The sequence below is a fragment of the Oreochromis niloticus genome, linkage group LG17 (genome assembly GCF_001858045.2).
Source record: "Oreochromis niloticus isolate F11D_XX linkage group LG17, O_niloticus_UMD_NMBU, whole genome shotgun sequence".
Taxonomy (NCBI): Eukaryota; Metazoa; Chordata; class Actinopteri; order Cichliformes; family Cichlidae; genus Oreochromis; species Oreochromis niloticus.
The window spans coordinates 11,343,184-11,364,298 of NC_031981.2; the positions used below are offsets into that span (position 1 = coordinate 11,343,184).

The window sequence follows — 21,115 nt, forward strand, 5'->3', positions numbered from 1 at the left end:
GTAATTAAAAACTATTACTTTGGGAGGCAGTTACAAACCTGTTCGGAGCCATGAACAAATCAGTGTTGCTAAATTTCATTATTATTGTTATTAAGCACAGCAAGAGAAAATTAAGAAGTGCAATAATTATGTAGCTCTCTCACTTACACACACACACACACACACACACACACACACACAAACACACACAAAGGAACAGACAAAAATTTAAGCAATGATTAAAGAGTGATCAAGTCCAAGACTTCTATCAAGCTAAGCTAACCCCTGCTGATACAAAAAAAAAAAAAACCAGATGGAATACCCATTTCTCTCAGCAAAGTAGCAGTGGAAAGAGAAAACAAGGAGGACACAGAGGAAAGACAGAGAAAGCAGGGTGTCCTTGGTGTTTACATCAAGACATGGATTAGCAGCATGGATTACTGTCACCAGATACCCTGTCAAGATCAGGGTTAGGAGGTCTAATCCACCACAGAGCTGTTGATATTACAAAGAAAGCCTTGGGATTGTACTGTCAACTGGGTACATATCACATGAATGGAAGATAACTGACTGAGAGATTCAGACTTTATAACTACAGCTGTAGCAATCAGCAGTGTTTACAAGCATCAGGGCGCTGCAAACAATGCATTATGTTTAATTATTAAAAGCAATAACTGAGTTTTTAAAACTGCAGATTTTGGTGGAAATGATTCCACTACTCAGTTTGTTTAAAGTAGATTTATTATTCTCATTTTCAGCTCCATGTTTTAATTCTTGGACTGAGTGATTCCGAGACTTCTTATTGCTTTGATGCATACCCACAGTTGAACCAATGACTTTCACTCACACACCACATACAACACTGTCTACATACTGCATTGTCCTTGTTAACAGGTATACATGCGAGCAATGCACTAAAATGCCAAATGAAGAGGAACTTGTGTTACCTGAAAATACCAGCACAGAAAACTTGGCAAGTAATTCTGCTAGCATAATAAATTTCGAACTACTTTTACACCTCTAAAAACAGCCTTCAAGAGCTTAGCAACACTGTAAATATGCCCACTCGCTTTACTGAAACTGCAGTCAGAAGCTATTTGGTCCAGTTATCAACACATGGCAAACATTTCTCTGACATAATGTTATCCTATAGCTTCCGGTTCTAATTCTTAAACATTACCGTCATGAATGGAACACACTTGTCTTTTGTCATTAGCCTTGCACTAAATCCAGCTTTACATTGGGCTATGTTAGCTAAAGAGTCCTCTGTGAGTTTGCATGAATAAAGAAATGTTTAGGCTTTTACAAAAAAAAAAAAAAAAAAAAAAAAAAAAAGGGCGGTGTTGGTGGGGGGGAGGCGATGTCTTATAAATTCTTCTATAGAACACAACCAACTTACTTTTACTTCACTATTAAATAGGATAGGGGTACCATAATGTGAGCACAGCCCTTCATATGGTCATATAAAGAAGCCTCCTCATTAAAGTGAAGCAGACGGATTATATATTATTAATAGGGAAGACTGGGGGTAACTGTAACATTTTTCCTTTATAACTCCGAGTACTTGAAATACACTAGTCATCTTTTGATGAAAGGAACATATGTATGTGCGAATGGTAAGTAAATAGAAGTAAGTAAATAGGGGCAATTATAACACTGAATAAACACATCATATTAATCCATTACATCTCAAACAAAAAAAATCTGCAAAGTAATCACATTACTGTAGAAGTATCTAATAATGTAACTTAAAAATGTTTAGGCTGTATTCTTTCATTTAGCTGACGGGTATCGTGGCTCAAATATTTAACGGTAAAATCTAGAGAGAGAATCCTAATGAGCATGTGCAGCGTAAGCATTTTCACTGTAGGTCGTTTCTGCTGCGCTACAGTCGCCCCATTACAACTGCCCCAGTCTCCCCCACAGAAGTAACACGTATGTGTTTTGCTATACTGATCCATTTTAAGTGTGGCGTACTCAAGTTGTGTCACAAACTTTCTGCTTTCTCAGACTGGGTGTCTCTACTTTCTTTTCATGCTCCTAGAGTGAGTAAGAGCATTTCAAAGAAGGGGTCTAGGCAAAGATCCAACTGAAGAACCCCTCTGGATTTTAGAGAAATAGCTGACATCTGCCCATCCCCACTCCTTGCTCAATCTCTTTCATTTTTTGCCACTCGTTCTCTTTTCCTCTTTCACATCTGAGACTTACAAATCCTCCTTAGTGGGATGGCGTTCAAACGTGCTCATTTTTCTAAACACACGCTCTGAGTCGGCCCCTCAAGAATGTTTTCTGTGCAGAAAATAATCTGTGCATTGTGTCTTCAGTTACAATATCATTCATGGCATTAGTATAACACTCAAAACAGTCCTTGGATCCAAAATAAGGTCACTCAGAAAACATACGCGCGCACACACACTGATAAACTCTGCACTCACACACATTCTTGGCTCGGGCTGGGCCATTGTGCAGTGGGTGCTGATGCATGCTGTGATTGGGAGAGTGTGTTATCGGTCCAGATCAAGAGGCTCTAATGTCATTAGGGCTGTTGAAGAGCCCACTGGCTTGTCGTCAGCACATTGCTCGTTAGACTGTGTATGACTTCCTGAATAGGAGGGGCTTCTGGGTTTCGCATAGAGCAGCGACCACAAAAGGGTGAACTTAATGAATCTCTAATCAATTACAGTCCCGACAATGATTAAGAACCCATTAAGGATTGTAATCAGACGATCCCTGTTAAGAAACCCATGATGAAAGAGCGTCATCGCTATTTGTTAATTAACTGCAAAACACGGAATAACAAAACAGTAGTTGAAATAGATTTAAATGATAAATAAAGGTTGAGTTGAAGATGACTGTGGCAAACTTTCAAAGGGGTAACAATTCAAGTATGATTATGCGAAGAGTAAAACAGGGCTTTAATGTTTCCCTTTAATCTATATTTAAAAGGAAGCACGCATGCAGGAGTTGATGATTTTGCATTAAGATATAGGCATGGTGTGACATATCAACTTACTCAGAATCAAAAGGAGATATTTTGCTGTAATTACAATAAATGCAGCCAGGAATCCTCCTTCTTAAAGGGTGTTGCTAGGCACTGTCTGACAGCCGCTTTCACAGAATAAATTCAAAGGCTCTAGCCTTTTTTTTTCTTCACCATTTCCCCCCCAATTCCCTTATTCCCCACTCTAACGAGCAGACAGGAATGCAGGGCCGTTTAGACAAATCAGCTCTCACTTCCATCGGCTGCCGAATGGCACCACCTTAAGTCCCAGCACGTCGTCCTCCTCTTTCTCCATCCATCCGTTTTTCCTTACCTGTACCTCTTCTCCTCCCAGCTCCTCCCTCAGCTCTTCGGTTATTTCGTGAGCCAAATTTCTCCCCCCTCCTGCTCTCTTTATCTGTCTTTTGCCTCCCTCACCCTCTCTCTCCAGCTCATCCCTGGTTTCCAGTATCCCTTTCTCCTCTCAACACAGTAATTAATTATGAGTCGTAGTTTGCTCGAAGCTGAAATGACTGTGGATATTTTGCTGCGGTATGAGAAACACTGAAACAAGACACTTCAATGTAGTGTGCTCTGTGTGTTTTGGTTAAAGCGAGTGAAATGGGTTTGCTGCTACCTTTAAGCCAGGATCTGTGCTGTGCTGCTGCTGCTCATCAGTAATTTTGCAAGTGCTCTATCTCACGCTCTCTCAATTGAAGCTCCTCACCGTCACACCAGCATGACCAAAATTACCGTCCAACCTTAGCTTTTCATAGATAACACATAATGAATATTGATTGCCGAGGAGAAATAATTGCATTTTAGAAATGTCAGAGATGCTTGATGTGATTAAGAAATAGTTTGTTACTTAGTTCATCAAACAGAAAGCGGGGGCAAGTTATTATAACTGTTTATCTTATGTAATAATGTCAGCCGATGTAATTTTCAGATGTTTGTTGCAAAATATTAATGAAGTTGTCGGCACGGCATTAACAGCTGCGCGAACACAGGCACCTCTGAGGTTTTAATAATCGCTAATCAAGTCTCACTGAGTTGTGATAGGACTTCACTTCCAACAGGGGTGGCATCCTTAAAGGTCTTTCACATTAGCACCCCTTCTCTTTATCCCACCTCTGTCACTGAGCAATATCCGAGCGTGCCAGTGCCACTTAAGCAGGTAATAAATCAGGAATTATAACACTTCATTTTGCAGATGACAGACTATAGACCTGCAGTCATTACAAACAATATACTCTAGCTACAGACGATAACGTTTAGGGTTATGCTTGCATCAAATTTACAGGAATTTATGAGGTTTATGTAAAAAAAAAGAAAGAAAAAAATGTTCATTTAGAGGATGCATATACACAAAACATGCATGTTACATGTAGTAAGCCAAGCACATCAATCTGACACTTTGGTAGTAGTCAAATGCATATGAAAGCAGCACAGCTTCAGTCTGGTTTCAAACACTGTTTCTTCCTGGCAAGATATTCCAGTAACAAAGACCACAAGAGCCTGAACAGTACCAGGGTCATGAAAATAGGACACGCCAATTAAATAATTAATTATACCTTTACTTTCCTGTTATTACATGCCAAAATGCTTGCTGTGAAAAAGCCTGATCATGCAACATGCAGGCACATTTTGAGTACTCACTCACAATAGATCAGACCTTAAGAAGAGACTGATCTATAGAGAGACTACTGATGCCCTGAGGGAAAGCACGTGTAAATTGTCACCATAATATTTAAACACATTAACAAGGATAGAAATCTAACACTGCTGGTAGAACAAAGCAAATCACAGAAGTGTAAAATAGTCACAACAGCACTAGTGCACACAGCTACACCCCAGATACTACCCTATAGTACTTTAAGGGCAGTAGAGTCAGTCAGACTTAAAATGAAAGTATCTGCTCATTTCCATATGTAAGTCAAGTTCTATCATTCACATCAAATAGGGGCCGCTATCACTGACATCCCATATGCTTTATCATGCACTCAGACACCAAGACACTGCTGGCATCCATCAGGACAGTGTTTATTTTCAGGTGCTTACAGCTCTTGTGGCACCAGAGAAGAAAAAAAATGAAGAGACTATTACTCCATGACAAAATAACTTCTTAAATCGCCAGCTGACTAAATCGGGTTTCCTAGCTGAGTCTCCGTACAGGATCAAACCTGGCCCAGTTCAGATGTTTACTCATGACAGTTTCTTTCATTCTTTACATTCATACCTCTGTCTCGTTCTCCCTCTAAATCCCGTGTGACCCGCATGCAGCCTCTGCTTTCCTTGTCTTCCTGTCTCTCTGTTCCGGAGCTAAAACAGACTTGACCTCTGAGATTAACTTCTTAGACATGAAAGCTTGATAATTTAGAAGGCTTTGTGGTGATTACACTAAAATGGGAAAAAACAATGCAGATTTCTTTTCTTCTCTGATCTCTCAATCCGTTTCTGCAGCACTATTTCTTCAAAAACTGGTCTTTCAGGTGTGCTTGCGTATAAGGTGCATGTGTGCTCTGCTAAGCTCGGTGTAAAGGACAAGGAATGAACTACTGGACAAAACAAAATTATTAATCCATCCTATTGTAACCCACAATAGGGGCTGTCTCTCTGTCTCACACACACATACACATCGCTGTAGCACCATGCACATCTGTGCGCCTCATCACTTCCGTGGATGATTTGGTTTGCTTAAAGCTCATGGATTACGGCTCTCCCTCATAATCCATGGAAGAAAAGTCTTAAAGATCTCAGCTTCTGGTTTACTACGCACAGCTGGAACAAGGTCAGCTGACTGGCCTATATTGAACTTGTTATTCTCTTTGTTTCTCTCGCTTTATCTCCCAAAAAATGTATCCAGCCCCTGCTGATCTACTAAGCCAAGACAAAAATCACTGTTATTATGATTAAACGATTACATAAAGTATCATTCTGAAATGATGCTCAAGTTAACCAATAAACATTATTTTTAATTTATACTTGGTGGTCTTCAATAAATAATTAGAACACCCACAATATGAGAGCGGCACAAGCTACCGCCTTACAAATGATCACTGAGTTGAATCAGCGTATTAAAGCCCTAGAATCACAAGCTATGCAACATTGCTAGCTTCAGCTAACATGGCAGTCTGTTATTCAGAATACGGTCACTTTTATGTTAGAGAAGAGTCAAGGTGACTCAAATCAGTGTATGGAATTGCTGCGGTAAACAAACAAAGACATTTGGCTAAAAACTTCTGTGAAGAGATTGTCTTGTTGAGTCTCCTGCATCTGAGTCGGCGTCACCTTTTCTGCCTCACTAGCTCCCTTTCCTCTCTGTGAACCTTGTCCTCGTATTCCCTTTGCTGCTGGACGAGGACAGCCTCACTTTCATCAAAGTCTCTCCTCATGCCAGCCAAAAGCCTGCGTTGGTCCTTGAATGTCTGCTGATGCCTGGGCTTCTTCAGGAGGACTTTAATCCTGTGCTTGCATATCCTACTAAGACTGCTGCTGCGACTTGATTTAGATCCCATCAGATTAGTGGAAAACGGTGCATGTCGGGAAGACACTTTGACTGCCTCAGTGGAAAACTAAATACTACATTCCATTTTAATGGTTTTTTGTGCATCACAGCAAATAGATGTATCTATTAACAGCTCTAAAGTCTGATAGAAACACTGATGTACTGTCATACAAAGGAACTTGTCATCTGTCACATACCTCTGATTCTGTCTCACTCTTGACTTCACAGTTGCTTCAGTTAGAAAGAAAAATATAGCCCTGTCCCCACTCTTCTTCTAGAAACAGCACACGTCATACTTTGTCAGCCTGTTCACATGTCTATCCACCATAAATTACCTAAGTATAGACCTTGTGGAATGGATGGAGAATACTGGGCATGCTAGTGAAGACAGAATGTCTACATCTGCAGAGACTTGCGGCCCAACCATAATGGTCTGGGAAAACTGAAATATTAGCAGTTTGACAGCAAGTGTCAGAAGTGCCCTTCTAGCTGCTGAGATATTCCATTTTTAAACACATTCAGCCAATGGTGCTGTACAACTAGTACTACCACAGACCGAGAGGTAGAAGAAGAAACGGTTGATAAATGAGCAGAAGTATAGAAGTGGATGTGTCACTTCCCTAAAATGTCAAAGAGAAAATGAGAAAATCATTATGATAAGGAATTGTGGTGATTAAATAACGTGATATTTAAGCCGCTCTGCAAACTACACATGTTCACTCTTAATTCAGATTATTTCAAAACATGTAACCGCTGTTGGCACATGCATCACACGTGCACATCTGTGATTTTATGTCATTCTTTGACTGTTTTATGAAGAAAGCATGCAGTTTTTACACTACTAAGACTGAGAATTGCATGGTTTAATTGGTAGTAATTGCCAGTAATTGCAAGTAATTGTCAATAATGACAGTGCAGGGTCTCCTTTGGGCTTGTTATTAACATGTTGACAATGTTAATATCTAATTAATGAGTCCAATGATGCATCATGGGAGTCATTCTCGCAAAAGAGTTTATGCACCCTGTGTAGATAAGCGGTTGTTGTTGAGGGTAATGCAAACACTAACACACAGCTTATATAAGCACCTAGCTAATAAATTTCTCCTGCTATGCTGTAGCTCGTTGAACTATGAGAGCTCAAATAAGGATAATTTAAAGAGTGTAAACCAGAAGGACGGTGGCGCTAATACCCTAGACACTAAGAATGATCTGAAAACTAGATGCAATGCTCATTAAAAGGGTTAATTCGGACATTTTAAAGTAATATTCCAAAGTATTTCAAAGAGCATGCAAAATAGACATAACTATGGGTGATTTCAAATTTGCTTTTGCACCATTACAAAATAGAATATCAACCAAAATCTAATGTTTCAACATGACTGAGGCATATAAACAGTTAAACGTGCAAAGGTGTGTGCGAATATGAAGAATGTGCAGCATACACAAAATCCCTCCTGCTGCAGGATCCCTAGGGCATTTTGCAGTATCATCTTCCCACTACAGTAACATGACTTAACATGTCTTAAAACTTGTTTAGCGAAAAATGATCAAAACTTAGAAAGATAAAAGCTTTCTTCTACGTCTTGTGTCATTATTTGTTGGATTAGATTGTGTAGTGACCCAGGACTCCACACACAAAGAGAGTCATTGCTGCCAAGAAGTTTTAAAAAGGTGGCCCCACATCAATAGTTTTGTTACACAGGACTTGTGCTGTCAACTTTTAACCATCCACTGGGATCAGGTTTCACAAAGCAGGAATACTCACTTTCCAGGGCCGGGCTTATTGGCTGCCAAAATAGACGCTGAAGGAAGCACAGCTCTTAAACACAGATGCAGGACTATTTACAAATCCACCAGCTGACATAAATTAGAATATGTCTGCAAAGAGCTGCTGGTCCCTAGTATAACTTATTCGTCTGCTGATATCAGTATCAGCATATATGTTGTCCAATATTCGGTGATATGAAAACTTTTTACAGATAAAATGCAGACAAAGCAGCCACAGTTTGCCCAGTAGAGCTGCTCCAGCTCAGTGGTTAACTACTCTTGGCACAAGAGTGCGAAGTGTGCATCAGAACTGACAGACGGTGGTGTTCAGCCGGGTGGTGTGTACATTGCTATGAATTTACATTAAAAAAAATTCTTCAGCTGAGATATGTGTGAGCGCCATCACAACAACTAAGATGTGGGTAAACTGAGTTTAGGCAGGTTTACACTTCATTACATGCCTTTCCACAACCACTCCCTTCCCACTGCATGGTTCCCCTTAAACTTTCCTTCTCCCTTTAACTCCATCTTTCAAAGCCTACGGCATAAACACATCAGACAAGCTTTCTAGGCAGCCATCGTTCACAGTGGCAAGTGAGAGGATGCAAATTATTATCCAGCGTGTTACCCCTCTCTCTTCCTCCCTCTCATCCTCGCTTGCTTTCGTCTTTTCCCTGCTTGTCATGGCCATTTTTATACTTTGATTTTCTGAAAGCTTTACCTCATCTCATTGCTTTTTCCCAGAGACATGAAGAAAACCCTCTTACACACGCCGACTTACACATGGACAGAGACACACCACATAACTATCTGGTTGCCAGATTTGCCGGTGGGCCCAGAACAACCCAATCAAAGCTCAGCTGGAAGGACTGCCATGACAATGCATAACGGATGGACAAAAAAAGAAGGGGGAGGGAGAGATGAAAACCTTGTGCTTTCTCCACAGTTACGTTTGTGGACTCGCAGAGAGAGGGGACAGCCTTTTTTTGAGCCAACAGAGGGAAAAAGTGAGAGGGAGAATAGCTTGATGCAATACAACAAAGTGGCTAACCTTTCCTCTGCTAGTCTGTCAACTGGGGATTCGGAGCATTATGTCTACAGGAACTCCCAGTGCTCTGTGTGGGAGGTGGCAAAAAGGAGATGTGGGCTCAGTACTGAAAGGCTCTATATGCTCCAAATCAGCCACAGAATTAAAACCAGACAGGTGAAGTGAAGAACATTGATTATCTTGTTACAGTGGCACCTGCCAAACTGTGGGATATATTAGGCAGCAAGTGAACAGTCAACTCTTGAAGTCAATGTGTTAGAAAAAGGAAAAATAGGTAAGTATGAGGATCTGAGCAACTCTGAGGGGCAAAGTGTGATGATTTGCTGCCTCAGTCACCGCATCTCTAAAACAGCAGGTTTTGTTTTCTGCAGTGGTTAGTACCTAGCAAAAATAGCTGAACCAAAAACAACTGGTTAAAATTTAAATATAGCTCATTTACGCATGTATGGATAGGAGGCTTGTCCTCGTCATCATGCACATGGTGACTCCTGTTCACCGCCTACAAATTCTACACTGGCCATGTAAGCAAAAGAACTGAACCATGGATCAAAACACATTTTTTATGTCATGTGGAAAGCCACAGGTGGGTGTATCATTTCCTTGGAAAAAAAAAAACAGCAGCAGGATGCACTATGAAAAGAAAGGAAAGCCAGCAGAGATCGTATCATGCCCTGGGCAAGGTTTAGCTGAGAAACCTTAGGCCTTGACCATCATGTGGAGTTTGACATGTACCACTGACCTAAACATTGTTGCACACCATGTACATTGCTTTTTGTTAAAGGTATTCCCTGATGACAAAGGTATACCCGGCAATATCCACCATCTCAGTCAGCAGTTTGTTTCCAGCTGAGCCCTATTTTCCCTACTCTCTTAGCACTACCTTGAAGCTTACCAAAAGTTGTTTCCAGTGTGTCAATCATTTTTCTAACTAATCAATAAAAGATAGTTGCAGCCCTTTGGTCCATTCTGCTCAAGATGGAAGGATGGAAAAAAAATACCTAAGGGTATGACAAGTGCCAGACTACAAACACTCCAGCAGCCACTAACAAGACTCAGCCAAACCAATCAATATCTACAGTGACACAGTCATCACTGGTTAGAATATCAACAAGCATCAATGATCTTCCCTCCACTTCCGATTAATATATTAAGAGATGATGTTCCATCTCCTTTTGGTGTCATATGAAAGGTAAGAAGCCCAGAGAATCAACAATCCGTGTCTCTTTAATGCCGCTTACTATTTTTCAAGGTAAGCACACGAGTAATTACAATTGCTGTGAAGGGGTTCTCAGTTGACAAATCATGTTGCCATAGGAACAGTTGTGTGGGTAGCAGGTAAGGACGGTGTGAGTAACTATAGGGGAAAGATTTAACAGGACCTCCTTTCACTGAGCTCCAGCATGCAGAAAGATTTCATTAAATCAGTTAATGATCATCAGTCCCACCAATATCACAGGGAAAGCGTGACAACGAGGAAAGTAAACCAAACAGATAATTATCAGATAAATAGCTGAGGTGAGGTGCATGTCCTAAGTTTCACATTCTGATGCAATCGTCACTTTTCGGAACAGTTTAATCAAAGCGATCAATTCGATCACGCCGAAAGTCAGAGACTTAAAAAAATGACAAAGGAAAAGGGTTTTATTCCAGGAGAGCAACAAATTGTTCATCACAGCGGTTGGCGAGAGTTGGGCCTTGGCTAAGAGTCAATCACTGCATTTGCACAGACACGAGCCATTCCAAATCCCATCAGCAGAAGAAAATAAAATATACTCAAGGAAGGCAAAATCCCAAACTCAAAAGGGAGTAGCACACAGAGAGAAGAATAACACAAAACCCAATGTAAGCCTTGTTAAGTCTCTCCTTAATATCCCCAACATTATGCTGCTAGTCTATGATATATCCTGGGGGGAAGGGGGAGATAGAATAAGGTGGGTGATGCAGGGGAGGGTATTACAGTAAAGTAGATCCTCCCTTCAGCCTTCTGGCTATAGAACAGCAGGGGTCCTTTCTGAACCCGCTGTTTCACAATTACTGTGGTGACGCTGAATACTGATGCCCCCTGACACCGCCGACACTCACAGCAGACAGGAAGTGAGAGAGAGAGGGTACAAGAAAGAGCGGAACAGAGAGTGTGTGGGGGTGACAAGAATGGCGAGACATATTAACTTTAAATACTCCGGTCATCTCAACAAATATATAGTAATACTGCTTTCTGTGTACTTTACTGCAGCACTTCATTGCCGCAGAGTCTATTTTGGATACCAGAAAGAAAAATATTGCTGAATTTCCAGCACTGAAAGGCATTCTGGTCCAAAGACATTGCCACTCGCCTTGGCGCGGTAGGCTGCTCGCAGGCTTGGCAGACTCAAGTAGCTTAGAGCAATACAGACTGATTTGACAGGCACACAAGAGGCGGTGCGAATTCAAACAAGAGAACCAATCAAGGACAATGCTCAAAATTTGATCGCATACTGGCAAATGAGTGCTGCCCGTCTAGATGTGGATTTGCCTTTATGAAATTGTACCCTGGATTGTGTTGCACTTAAATTTTCCTCAAAAGCTTGTTGACCCATGTTGTCCGGAAATATTCCAAAGGAAGGCACTACTGCGAAAATGTAGTAGAGCGACTATTTAGTCAAAAGATACGCCTTTGTGGAAAAGAGCATATTCAGAAGTGAATTTCTAATCACTACCATTTTTATAAAATTCCATTCTAAGAAATGTAACTGATTACAATTGCATGTTTTGTCTAGTTTATTTACATAACTCTGTTCCATAAGTTATGTACTCCAAGATTTACCAAACATGCATTTACCAAAAAGCTGGAAGAAATATTTGTCTACTTCTTATTACTTACTAAAAAAAAAAGCTAACACTTTAACTGCTCACATCCCAAAAGAAACCGCTGACCTCTTTTAGTACCTAGTGCAGTAAGCAGGGATTCTCTTTTCAAGCTGAAATGTTAACTTTTATAAAGAACAGCACTTATTGAGGTCAATCCAGAGCTATGATAGCAATAAAGTCAAAGCGGAGTAGGGACAAGAGTGTCAAGCACAAACATGCTACCAATAACCTTTGCTACAACAAACTGACAGCCCTGCTGTTGCTCGAGAGGATGATCCATGGACTCAAACAATATACTTGAAATCTGGCTTATAAAAAAAACATACTATAAAAGCATAGTTTCTTATTGCATGCTCACTTAAAACAAAACTTGTTATTCAAGGAACTGAATAATGAGACCAAATTTCATATGTTGACTGGGTTGCATGAAAAATATTGAGAAGGTTTTGTCAAAAATCGATTAATAGAACATGCGTACATGCTTGCACGCCCATTCTTCCAACAGGCATGATTAAAACACCATTAGGCGCCTAATCCTTGCGTGGACTTAAGGCGTCAGTGAAGGAGTAAATGACAGATAGCTAAGGAAAAAAAAATGCCCTAAGACCGTCTGCAATTTTCTCATCATTTCATGCATCTGAAACAAAACTAATTTACTGCTTGTCATGCTCGGCTTGGCACACACAGGCATAAGAGCCAATATGCCACAGCGTGTCATCTGCTGCTGCATCAAAGAGAGCTGTTTATACATCAGACTCACGGCTCCATATGAATCATAGAGACCTGGGAGAAACGCTTAATATGGTCTTATCAAAAGGAGCAGTCTGGCAAACCCACTGATACATCGGTGACTTTCCACATCTCCCCGATTCTCATCTAAAACAACATCCCATGTCTCCTTCTCGGTTTATATCCATCTTCATAGGTCATTCCAATGACACAACAGTCTGGATTTTTTTTCTGCCCATCCCCACACACAAATACACAAAGATAAAGTTATGTGCTTGGCAGCTTAGAGTGTGGCAGAAAGATATGGGAGGAGAGTGCTAGAGGCAGAAACCATAGGAGAGAGAGAAGAATTGAGTAATAAGATGAAAGAAAGCATGATAGAAGCCTGGAAGGAGAAAATAAAAAGTGGTGCGACTGTGATACAGTAGCGTGTACATGGATTGGGGTCCATTATAAAGGCATGCGACGGCTTAATAGGACTCTGTGGCCAAGATGCTGACTACGGTATGTGTCTACATACACACATGCACTCATATGTTCTTCTTCCGCATATGACGGCTAAACTATTCAGAGGAGAACAAAGGTTCTCATTAAACTGGATGCGGTGACATGTATTGATTTCTCCCCACAGAATTCACAGCACCTATTGTTTGGAGATCCTCACTTGATATCTCTGCTGTCATTGCTGTGCAAACATCAATGTGCACCTCTTTGGTGCATTAAAAAAAGGGGTTAATTACATACTTGTAAGCAATTATTCCCTTAATGTAGCATAGAATCTACCCACCCCCTCTAAATTGGAATTTAGATTAAAGCCATCAGGCCGTCAGTCAGAAATGGCATCTTTTTAAGTGTCAACTAAAACCCAATCACACATTGCATACCAGATTTTAAGCTTACTCCAAGGTCATGTCCATACAGACAAGATAACAAAGATGGGTTTTATGCATCAATGGAATGATAATTCAAAGTGTAACACCATGTATTGCGCTCATCCTGAACAAAGAAAAAGGTTATCACGCTCCAATAAGCCAAGAGAATCCAACTTTGATCAAGTAAGAAGGGATTAATAGACACCGAAAATATTTCTTCCAATTTTATACTATCCCTGCCGCTCTTGTTAAAGAAACATGTCTCCGACTGTCCTAAAATATGGGAGACAGATTATAGTGGGGAGAACAGTTGGTGACACGGAAATACAATTTGCAATCTCCTCGGTGGTGTTTGGTGGCATGAGAGAGGAGGGAGTCTAATTGGACACAAGCCTGTGTCTGGTAGTCCTGTCGCAGCCCACAGGGTTGTAAGTGTGTATGAGTGAGTGAGTGCGACGGAAAGAGAGAGAGAGAGACATGGAGTGAGAAAGAGAGCAACAGAAAAAGAACAAGAACAAACAGAGAGCTCCATTCAGGTCCAATCCACAGACACATCATTCAGTCTGACATGACGATACGTCTCTGTGACCCGAGTATTCATATAGGACCTCGCCAGCCAGTCACAGATGCATCATTGACACCCACACAGAGACACACAAGCACACTTCCGCTGGGTCTTGCCTACACTGCTACCAGGCATTTATATCGCTACAGCAAATCTTACTAAGAGTTCCCACTCATATTCATTCACAATTTCCCCCCCTTGACACGAACACATTGCAAAGATTTTCTATGGAGCTTATTCTTGCAAGCGGACCACTACCAAAATGCAATGAGCGTCTTTTACTGCCAAGGTTGGAGTGAGAGTTTATCCATTAGCAAGCCATTATATTGACAAGGCCGTGCTCTCCGGGTCCAAACCCCGGCCCTCTAGGCGTAACACTGGCCGACAGACAGGGGGTTGTATGTCAATATGAGGTGCTTACAGGCAGATAAAGGGTGCTGCTTCAATTCCCATCAGGCCTTGATGGACAGCACGTAGAGAGAGAGGGAAACAGACGGGAAGGGAAGGAATGAGAATGAGTGCTCTGAGAGCTAAGAATTTAGGACTGAGCTGGAATTTGGCTGAAGGGCAAGGAGGCTGAACACAGATGACTCTCAAATTGCTCAGGGATCAAATATTTTTTTGCCTTAAGACCTTGACAGCAGCTGAGCACACAGACAATTTGAGTAAAAAACGGGAACATTCAGAAACAAGATAGATGTGCATATTCTGAATGCATGTTTTGGGGAAACAAAACACAGAAGGCTGTCTGCCAGACTAAATCACAAAGCGCAGAAGAAAAAGCTGAATGCATTTTTCCTGTATGCATGTTGCTGTTTACTACCTCACCACCACAGATAGTTAAAACACCCATTAGTGGACGACTAATCAGTAAAGAGACATATTTTTGTATTCATTTGCTTTAATTAGTAGTTAAAGAACCGGGTGAACTCTGATGCCAATGTTGCCCTCTTTGCAAAATGTACGAAATTCAGTCACTTCTTTACCTTCCAAACCTACAGCACATCTAAGCAAATGTCATGAAACATTGTGTATAACAACTATTTCACTATTTCACAGTCACTTATTCAACTTGCAATAACACATGATTCACTGTAGGAACTGAGACAAAATCAAAATTAATGCCAGCATCAGCCATGTACTGGGGCTCAATCAATCCACTTAATCCTATGAGCCACACTGCCCCTCATGGATTGTAAAGCACATAGCCTCGTCCCTTCAGCCATGCTCTTGCACTGAACAAGCATGAGACTTTTGGTGAGCTCATCAAAAACACAACTAGAAGTACAATTTTGCGAGATATTTGTGTAAAAACGCTGGCGCACTCCTTTACATTAGGATAATATCAAGTAGGGACCTGAAGGGCAACATTGAATTGATGCATTGAGTGTGGAGAGAGCAGGTGGATAGCGGGAGGGGGAAACCAGTAGAGGAGCTCAGAGTGCTCACTGTGGATGCTGTACTACGAATCTGCATTTTTGGTTGGCTGCAGAAGCTGCTTTCCATGCATGAGGTGCAATGGAGGGTGGGAGGAAGGAGAAAGCAGTGGAGAAGGAGATGGATGGAGGAGACTGAAGAGCTGCATCATACCACAGGGCAGAGTTTGCTTAAATCTCTAGAAATCGCTTCAAGTGACCCACAACAAGGCTGAGCCAACGGGGATGATTTACCCTGTGTACAACCAAAATCTAGACTAAGTCCAATGTGCTGACAGCAAAGTGCCACAAGCTGCTCTTATCAGAATTACATGCATTATTTCAAGACGCTGAATATCTTTAAGTGATGACAGAAAAATTGCTCATCACTCTATCACTCACTTTGTTGCATGTGACTTACGAAAAGTGGAAGCATGAGAAAAATCTATCCTTGTGGATTATTGTTTGAATCTTCTCTCGGCAGGTCAATCAGCACTCCAGACAGCCACAGCTGAGTTTATAAGCTACTCAACATAAAAAGGCTTGAATATCATTTAAGCGAATAGAAGTGCCTGTGGCAAAGACAACAATGTCATAAATGCGCCTTTCGTGTCTTCTTTTGTTAAGACATCAAAGCAATTGAAATGATCCCTTAATCCTTTTTTTAAGTTTAGCCCTAAATCATACCCGTAGTGTGCTCCGACATGAAAATGAAAGTGCTAACATAAAATCCAAGCCTTAAGATAAAGTTACATTAAACTGAGTAGCCTGCTACCAGAGAGACCAAATGCCGTATAGTCAGGTTTTTCTTCTCAACCGAAAGTGAAGTACATCCCGCAGTGGTCTATCCACATCGGTCAAGTTCAAAAGCCTTCAGGGTTCCTTGACCGACCCTACGACCGTGGATCCGCACGGGGAGAAATGTCCCAGTGTTCAGTTTGAGGCACATTAACGTGGGCTTTCCTGCAGGCTGAGATAGCTGACAAACCGTAGATAGTCTTAAGAAAAAAGAAAAAAAAAACCGCCAGCAAAGCGCAATTAAACGAACAAAATAACTAAACATTGTGATATGCACATGCTGTATTGTGCCACAGTGACACTGTTTAGAAAAGTTCTTTAGCAGCGTGCTTGAACAGTGTCAGGCTGCATGCACTCAGCCCTGCGTGGAAACCTACTAAAATAATAGGAAATATTCCAATACTGCACGGTTTAAATAACTTTTTGAAAGAACTATGACTGAAATTTTTGAGAAAGATGTTAACTTTTTGTTAAGGCCAAAGAAATGAATAAATACCATATTTAATAAAACATCGGGTAGTTTTCCATTTCCATCTTTGCATTTCGTAAAGCTCAGCCACCTCCGATATCTTAATTTTGGTCCAGGAGTCTGAACGCCACTACATACCAGTCCTACGCATTGCTTCATCCTCCGAAGACACTGCGTAAAATCGACGCGGAATCCCCGACAAATAATACAGTTTTGAACCGTCATAGTTACCGAGTCGTGGGAACTAAGAGCAACGAGCACAATTTGGGCACGCACCTCTCCGTGGCTCACATGGGATGAAGGGTACGAATAGCCAATGAAAACGGAGGAAACTCGGTCAACTTGAGGTCCCAAGTTAAAACAAATTGCAGAATTTGTTGGGGGGGGGGGGGTTGTCCTACAATTCTTCCTCGGGCTATAATGAGACGATCCAAGTGGATTTTAAAAACAAAATCCGGCCGATCATCGGAGTGCGCAGAGCGGGCATGGCGCAGCTAGAACAGGTGCAACACGCCTCTCGTCACCTGGCTGGTGCAGTGGGGAACCTCAAACCCCAAACCCGGCTATGATGCCCACAACAGACTGCAAATATAAGTCCCGGTTGTGGGAACTAACGCAGTGACAAGCCTCGTTCCTTACCTGTAATCTATGCAGATATCATTCACAGCCGCATCGACACTGCGGATAAGAGGCACGTCCAGAGCAATCCCAACTCCTTCTACTCTTCCCCCCTTCCCCTCACAAAAAAAATGAAATGCTTAGAGTAATGTTATATCCTGATCAGACGGCTTGTCCACTTTAAATCCCCGGTAAAGGTGTAGTTAGAAGCGATTCCTGCACGGGAGAAAGAAACAGCAGCGGACTTCCAGCAGCATCCCCGATCAGCAGGACTCTACTAAGCCTCTCAGAGTGTTCTGAAACCCGGGAGCCGCACCTCCCATCTCCCGGCGAGGACGCACTTGGTATGCCGTTGGAAAAGCCGCTGCGCCGTATGGGATACTGCAGGAGGCTGTGCTTGTGTGCGCGTATGTGTGCGTGTAAATGCGTGCAGAGAACGTGTGTGTATAGATGTGACTCAGTGCGGTGCTCCTGCTCAACTGAGGTGCTAAGGGTGCTGCAGCGGAGTGCGAGAGAGAGAGAGAGCGGGAGGGAAAGAGAGAGAGAGAGAAGTAGGCTGCTGCTTCGGAGTTTGCAGCTTCACAGCGAATCTCCAAGCCGGGAGGGACTTAGTGCACGGAGCTTCGCCCGCTGTAAAAGACGACTGTTTTCACCAAGGTTCATGACTTGCCTGCAGTAACCTCTCAGATTGGAGGCGAAGTGCGGACTGTTTTCTTTACATTTTAAGACCTTGGCAACTAGGTCTACATTAATAACACCGAGTGCGTAAAGCCTACAAATAAAAGCACACGTTATCGCGATCATCAATATGAGACTATAGGAAGTGAGACAACTCCCCATATGGGGTCCTGTGTAGTTGCTTTGTACGCGTCAGCATCTCTAAACAAGAAGAAAAAAGTACATTTCCTATCTTAAGAGATAAGCAATTCGAAAGGTATATTTTCCACCTAAGACAATAAAATAAAATAAATCTGGTAGGATGTGGGATTAAATGGAGCCCGTGCCTTGTTAAAATAGAGGTTTATACAGTTAGGTATGGGTCCCGCAGCCAGCAGACGGTTTATGTAATGCATTCATCCCGTTGAGAATGGGATTTGGCAATGCCAAAGGGGAATTTAACACAAATACGCTACAATACCGGGGTGAAATGATCAGATCATCGGATTTGAATACCTAATCGCAGGATCATTTAAAGATAAAGATTAGGCAACACAGCAACATAATTACGAATCCTGCATAGATGTGGGGGATTAGAATCTGCATTTTTCTGTTCATTGATGATCTTTAAACGTGCCTCAGGAGCCCCCCCCCAATACGTTTTAAGCCATTAATATTCGAAAAGCCTAATTATGTAATCAGGTCTTTAAAGAAATAAGCAGCGTGGGTGCTGGAATAATGCATTTTTCCATAAAATAGCTTCCTTATGTTCATATAGAGACAATTCACAAGAAATCCATCATCATCATCATCATCGACTGAATTTTGCACACTGGGGACCTGCTCAGGCTTCTTTCAATTAATATTTCCAGTTCAAAGATAACTTTTAAAATGTTCCCCGGTGGTCTTAAATATTAGAATTTGATTTGATCTGGCAAAAATCATAATGAAGACGAGCGCTAGCTATTCAAAGAACTTGTGGAGAGTAAAGATTCGTTTCTATGGCATGCATCCTTGTTTAATGTCTAATCCTGTGGTGTGCGTTTAGAGGTCTTATAGAGCGGTTTGGCGCCTGCTGCAGCATCCTCTCCCCCTTTGCCTCATCTCCCTCCCTGCCTCCGTGCTCTCGCTTCCAAGAGAGGTCCCTCGCTTTAAAACACTGCATCAGAGCCCCACCTACAGGCCAAAGAAACTTTACAGCCACTGACAGTGACAAACACAAATGAAGGCTGTAAGTGCTTCAGCGACTCTGCAACGGTCTGTGGCCATTTGTGACTGTTGTTTGCGGCAGCGTTTTTAATCTTTAAAAAAAAAGTTGTACCAGAACATTAACGTGGCACGAATGTAACACAAACATCCCAGAAAACTACATTATAATGATCTACTACCTAAGAACGTCATTTATTCCTGCCTGTAAATTAAGCAAGCGGAAACAGAAACACGGCACATCTACTGTAGAGAGTCAACGCAGAATTACAGCATTACGGTGGCAGTATTACAACACTAAACATGTTAGGCTGAGCAGATAGAACAATTTAAACAGTCATGCAGGATTAGTAATAACTGCTTCATATAGTCTTGATCTTTACTCTCACCCAAACTTCTGCCTTACTGCGGGGAAAAGAAAAATGTGCATATTGGGACATTCTTTGCTCTGTGTGTAGCTGCTTCTCCTGCTGGTGCTGCTGGTGGGGGAGGGGTGACTGATGGCAATCAGCAAAACTGGCAACACCTGGGCCCGGTGTGCCACCCCTCCTGTAGCTTGTGTTGGTGGGGCGCTCTTTCCCATTAACAGACAGCCCGTATTCACTGGTGATTTTCGACTAGGAGAGCCACATCCTTCATGAGGAAACTGAAAGCATAATGCCAGAGTAAAGCTTTGAAAGTTAAAACCGGTTTATCTGATTTTAAATGCTCTCACAGTAATCAGTTGGATTTGTGTATTGACAGAAACACTGCCCCAACCTTTATGGCAAACAAGGTAGACACACACAGCTGAGCCAATTAATAGTTTTAAACTGCCAATGACAGGTGTAGTCGGTAAATTCGGTGGTGCAGGTAAGTGGATGAGTAGAAAATTGTATGCAATCTTGTATGGAGCAATAACCGAACCAAATAACAGGCAGAAGATTAAAGGCTTCAGTATTGAACCAGATGGGAATACAAGGTTTAACACATTCAATGCAATTAACCCTGACATCCATTCGTTTCAAAGTCTTTTTGACTTTTTCCAAGAGTTTGAATACACTTACCAGAATCTGTGGCCAGATGCACCATAGTTTTGTGCTTTGTACGTCCTAAATTTTCTGTAACAGGTTAAAATTTCTTGAAAAGTTAAAAATCAATACAAAAAGGGGGGAAAAAATGGTTTATTTAAAAAACTGTGATTTTAGATTCAAGAATTCAGCAATACCTCAGAGGAAAAGTTACCCCTTGTAAATCATTTTAAGCAATAAAACCAACCATGTCTTTGTTTTGCTGGGTGGTGATGGTTTACAAAAAAATCTCTTTGAAAAGCAGCGGATTTGAAAATGTATTCATTTGTAATACTCCGGTCTTCATGTCAGATTTTGAGGTCATTTAGAGGATGAAAAGCATAGATACTGACATACCTATTGGCCACATTTAATTATTCAGTATGAGCAAGGCTAAATCAACAGTCTGTGGAGCTCAATAATGAGATAACTTTCAAAGCACAGCAAATCAATAGTGCTGCAATCTACAGTGACAATAGTCATTCTGTGAAAGGGTCAGGATCGTGTGACCTTCTGAAATTAATGTAAAGGGCAATGGTCTGTGTTCAGATCAAACATGCTGGGATCAAATGATAATAGGGTTGTAATTATTATTTTTTTATCATAGG

The 21,115-nt window shown here is 41.5% G+C and overlaps 1 protein-coding gene across 6 annotated transcripts in view; it reads right to left on the reverse strand.

The window, feature by feature from the left end:
- plxna4 (plexin A4) overlaps window positions 1-19,974 on the reverse strand; it is a 244,786-nt gene extending 224,812 nt beyond the window's left edge. The window contains exon 1 of one of the 6 annotated variants that reach the window (XM_003445006.5): window positions 17,617-18,092. Coding sequence is in view for 3 of the 6 variants with exons in the window: in XM_005451648.4 (XP_005451705.1) it covers window positions 17,116-17,128 (13 nt within the window). In the remaining 3 variants the exon portion in view is untranslated. Of the gene's footprint in view, window positions 1-17,115; window positions 17,230-17,253; window positions 17,347-17,616; window positions 18,093-19,847 lie in introns of those variants that run through there. The other 5 variants (XM_019346942.2, XM_005451648.4, XM_013271211.3 and 2 more) reach the window with 5 other exon arrangements.
- Window positions 19,975-21,115: the final 1,141 nt, after the last annotated feature.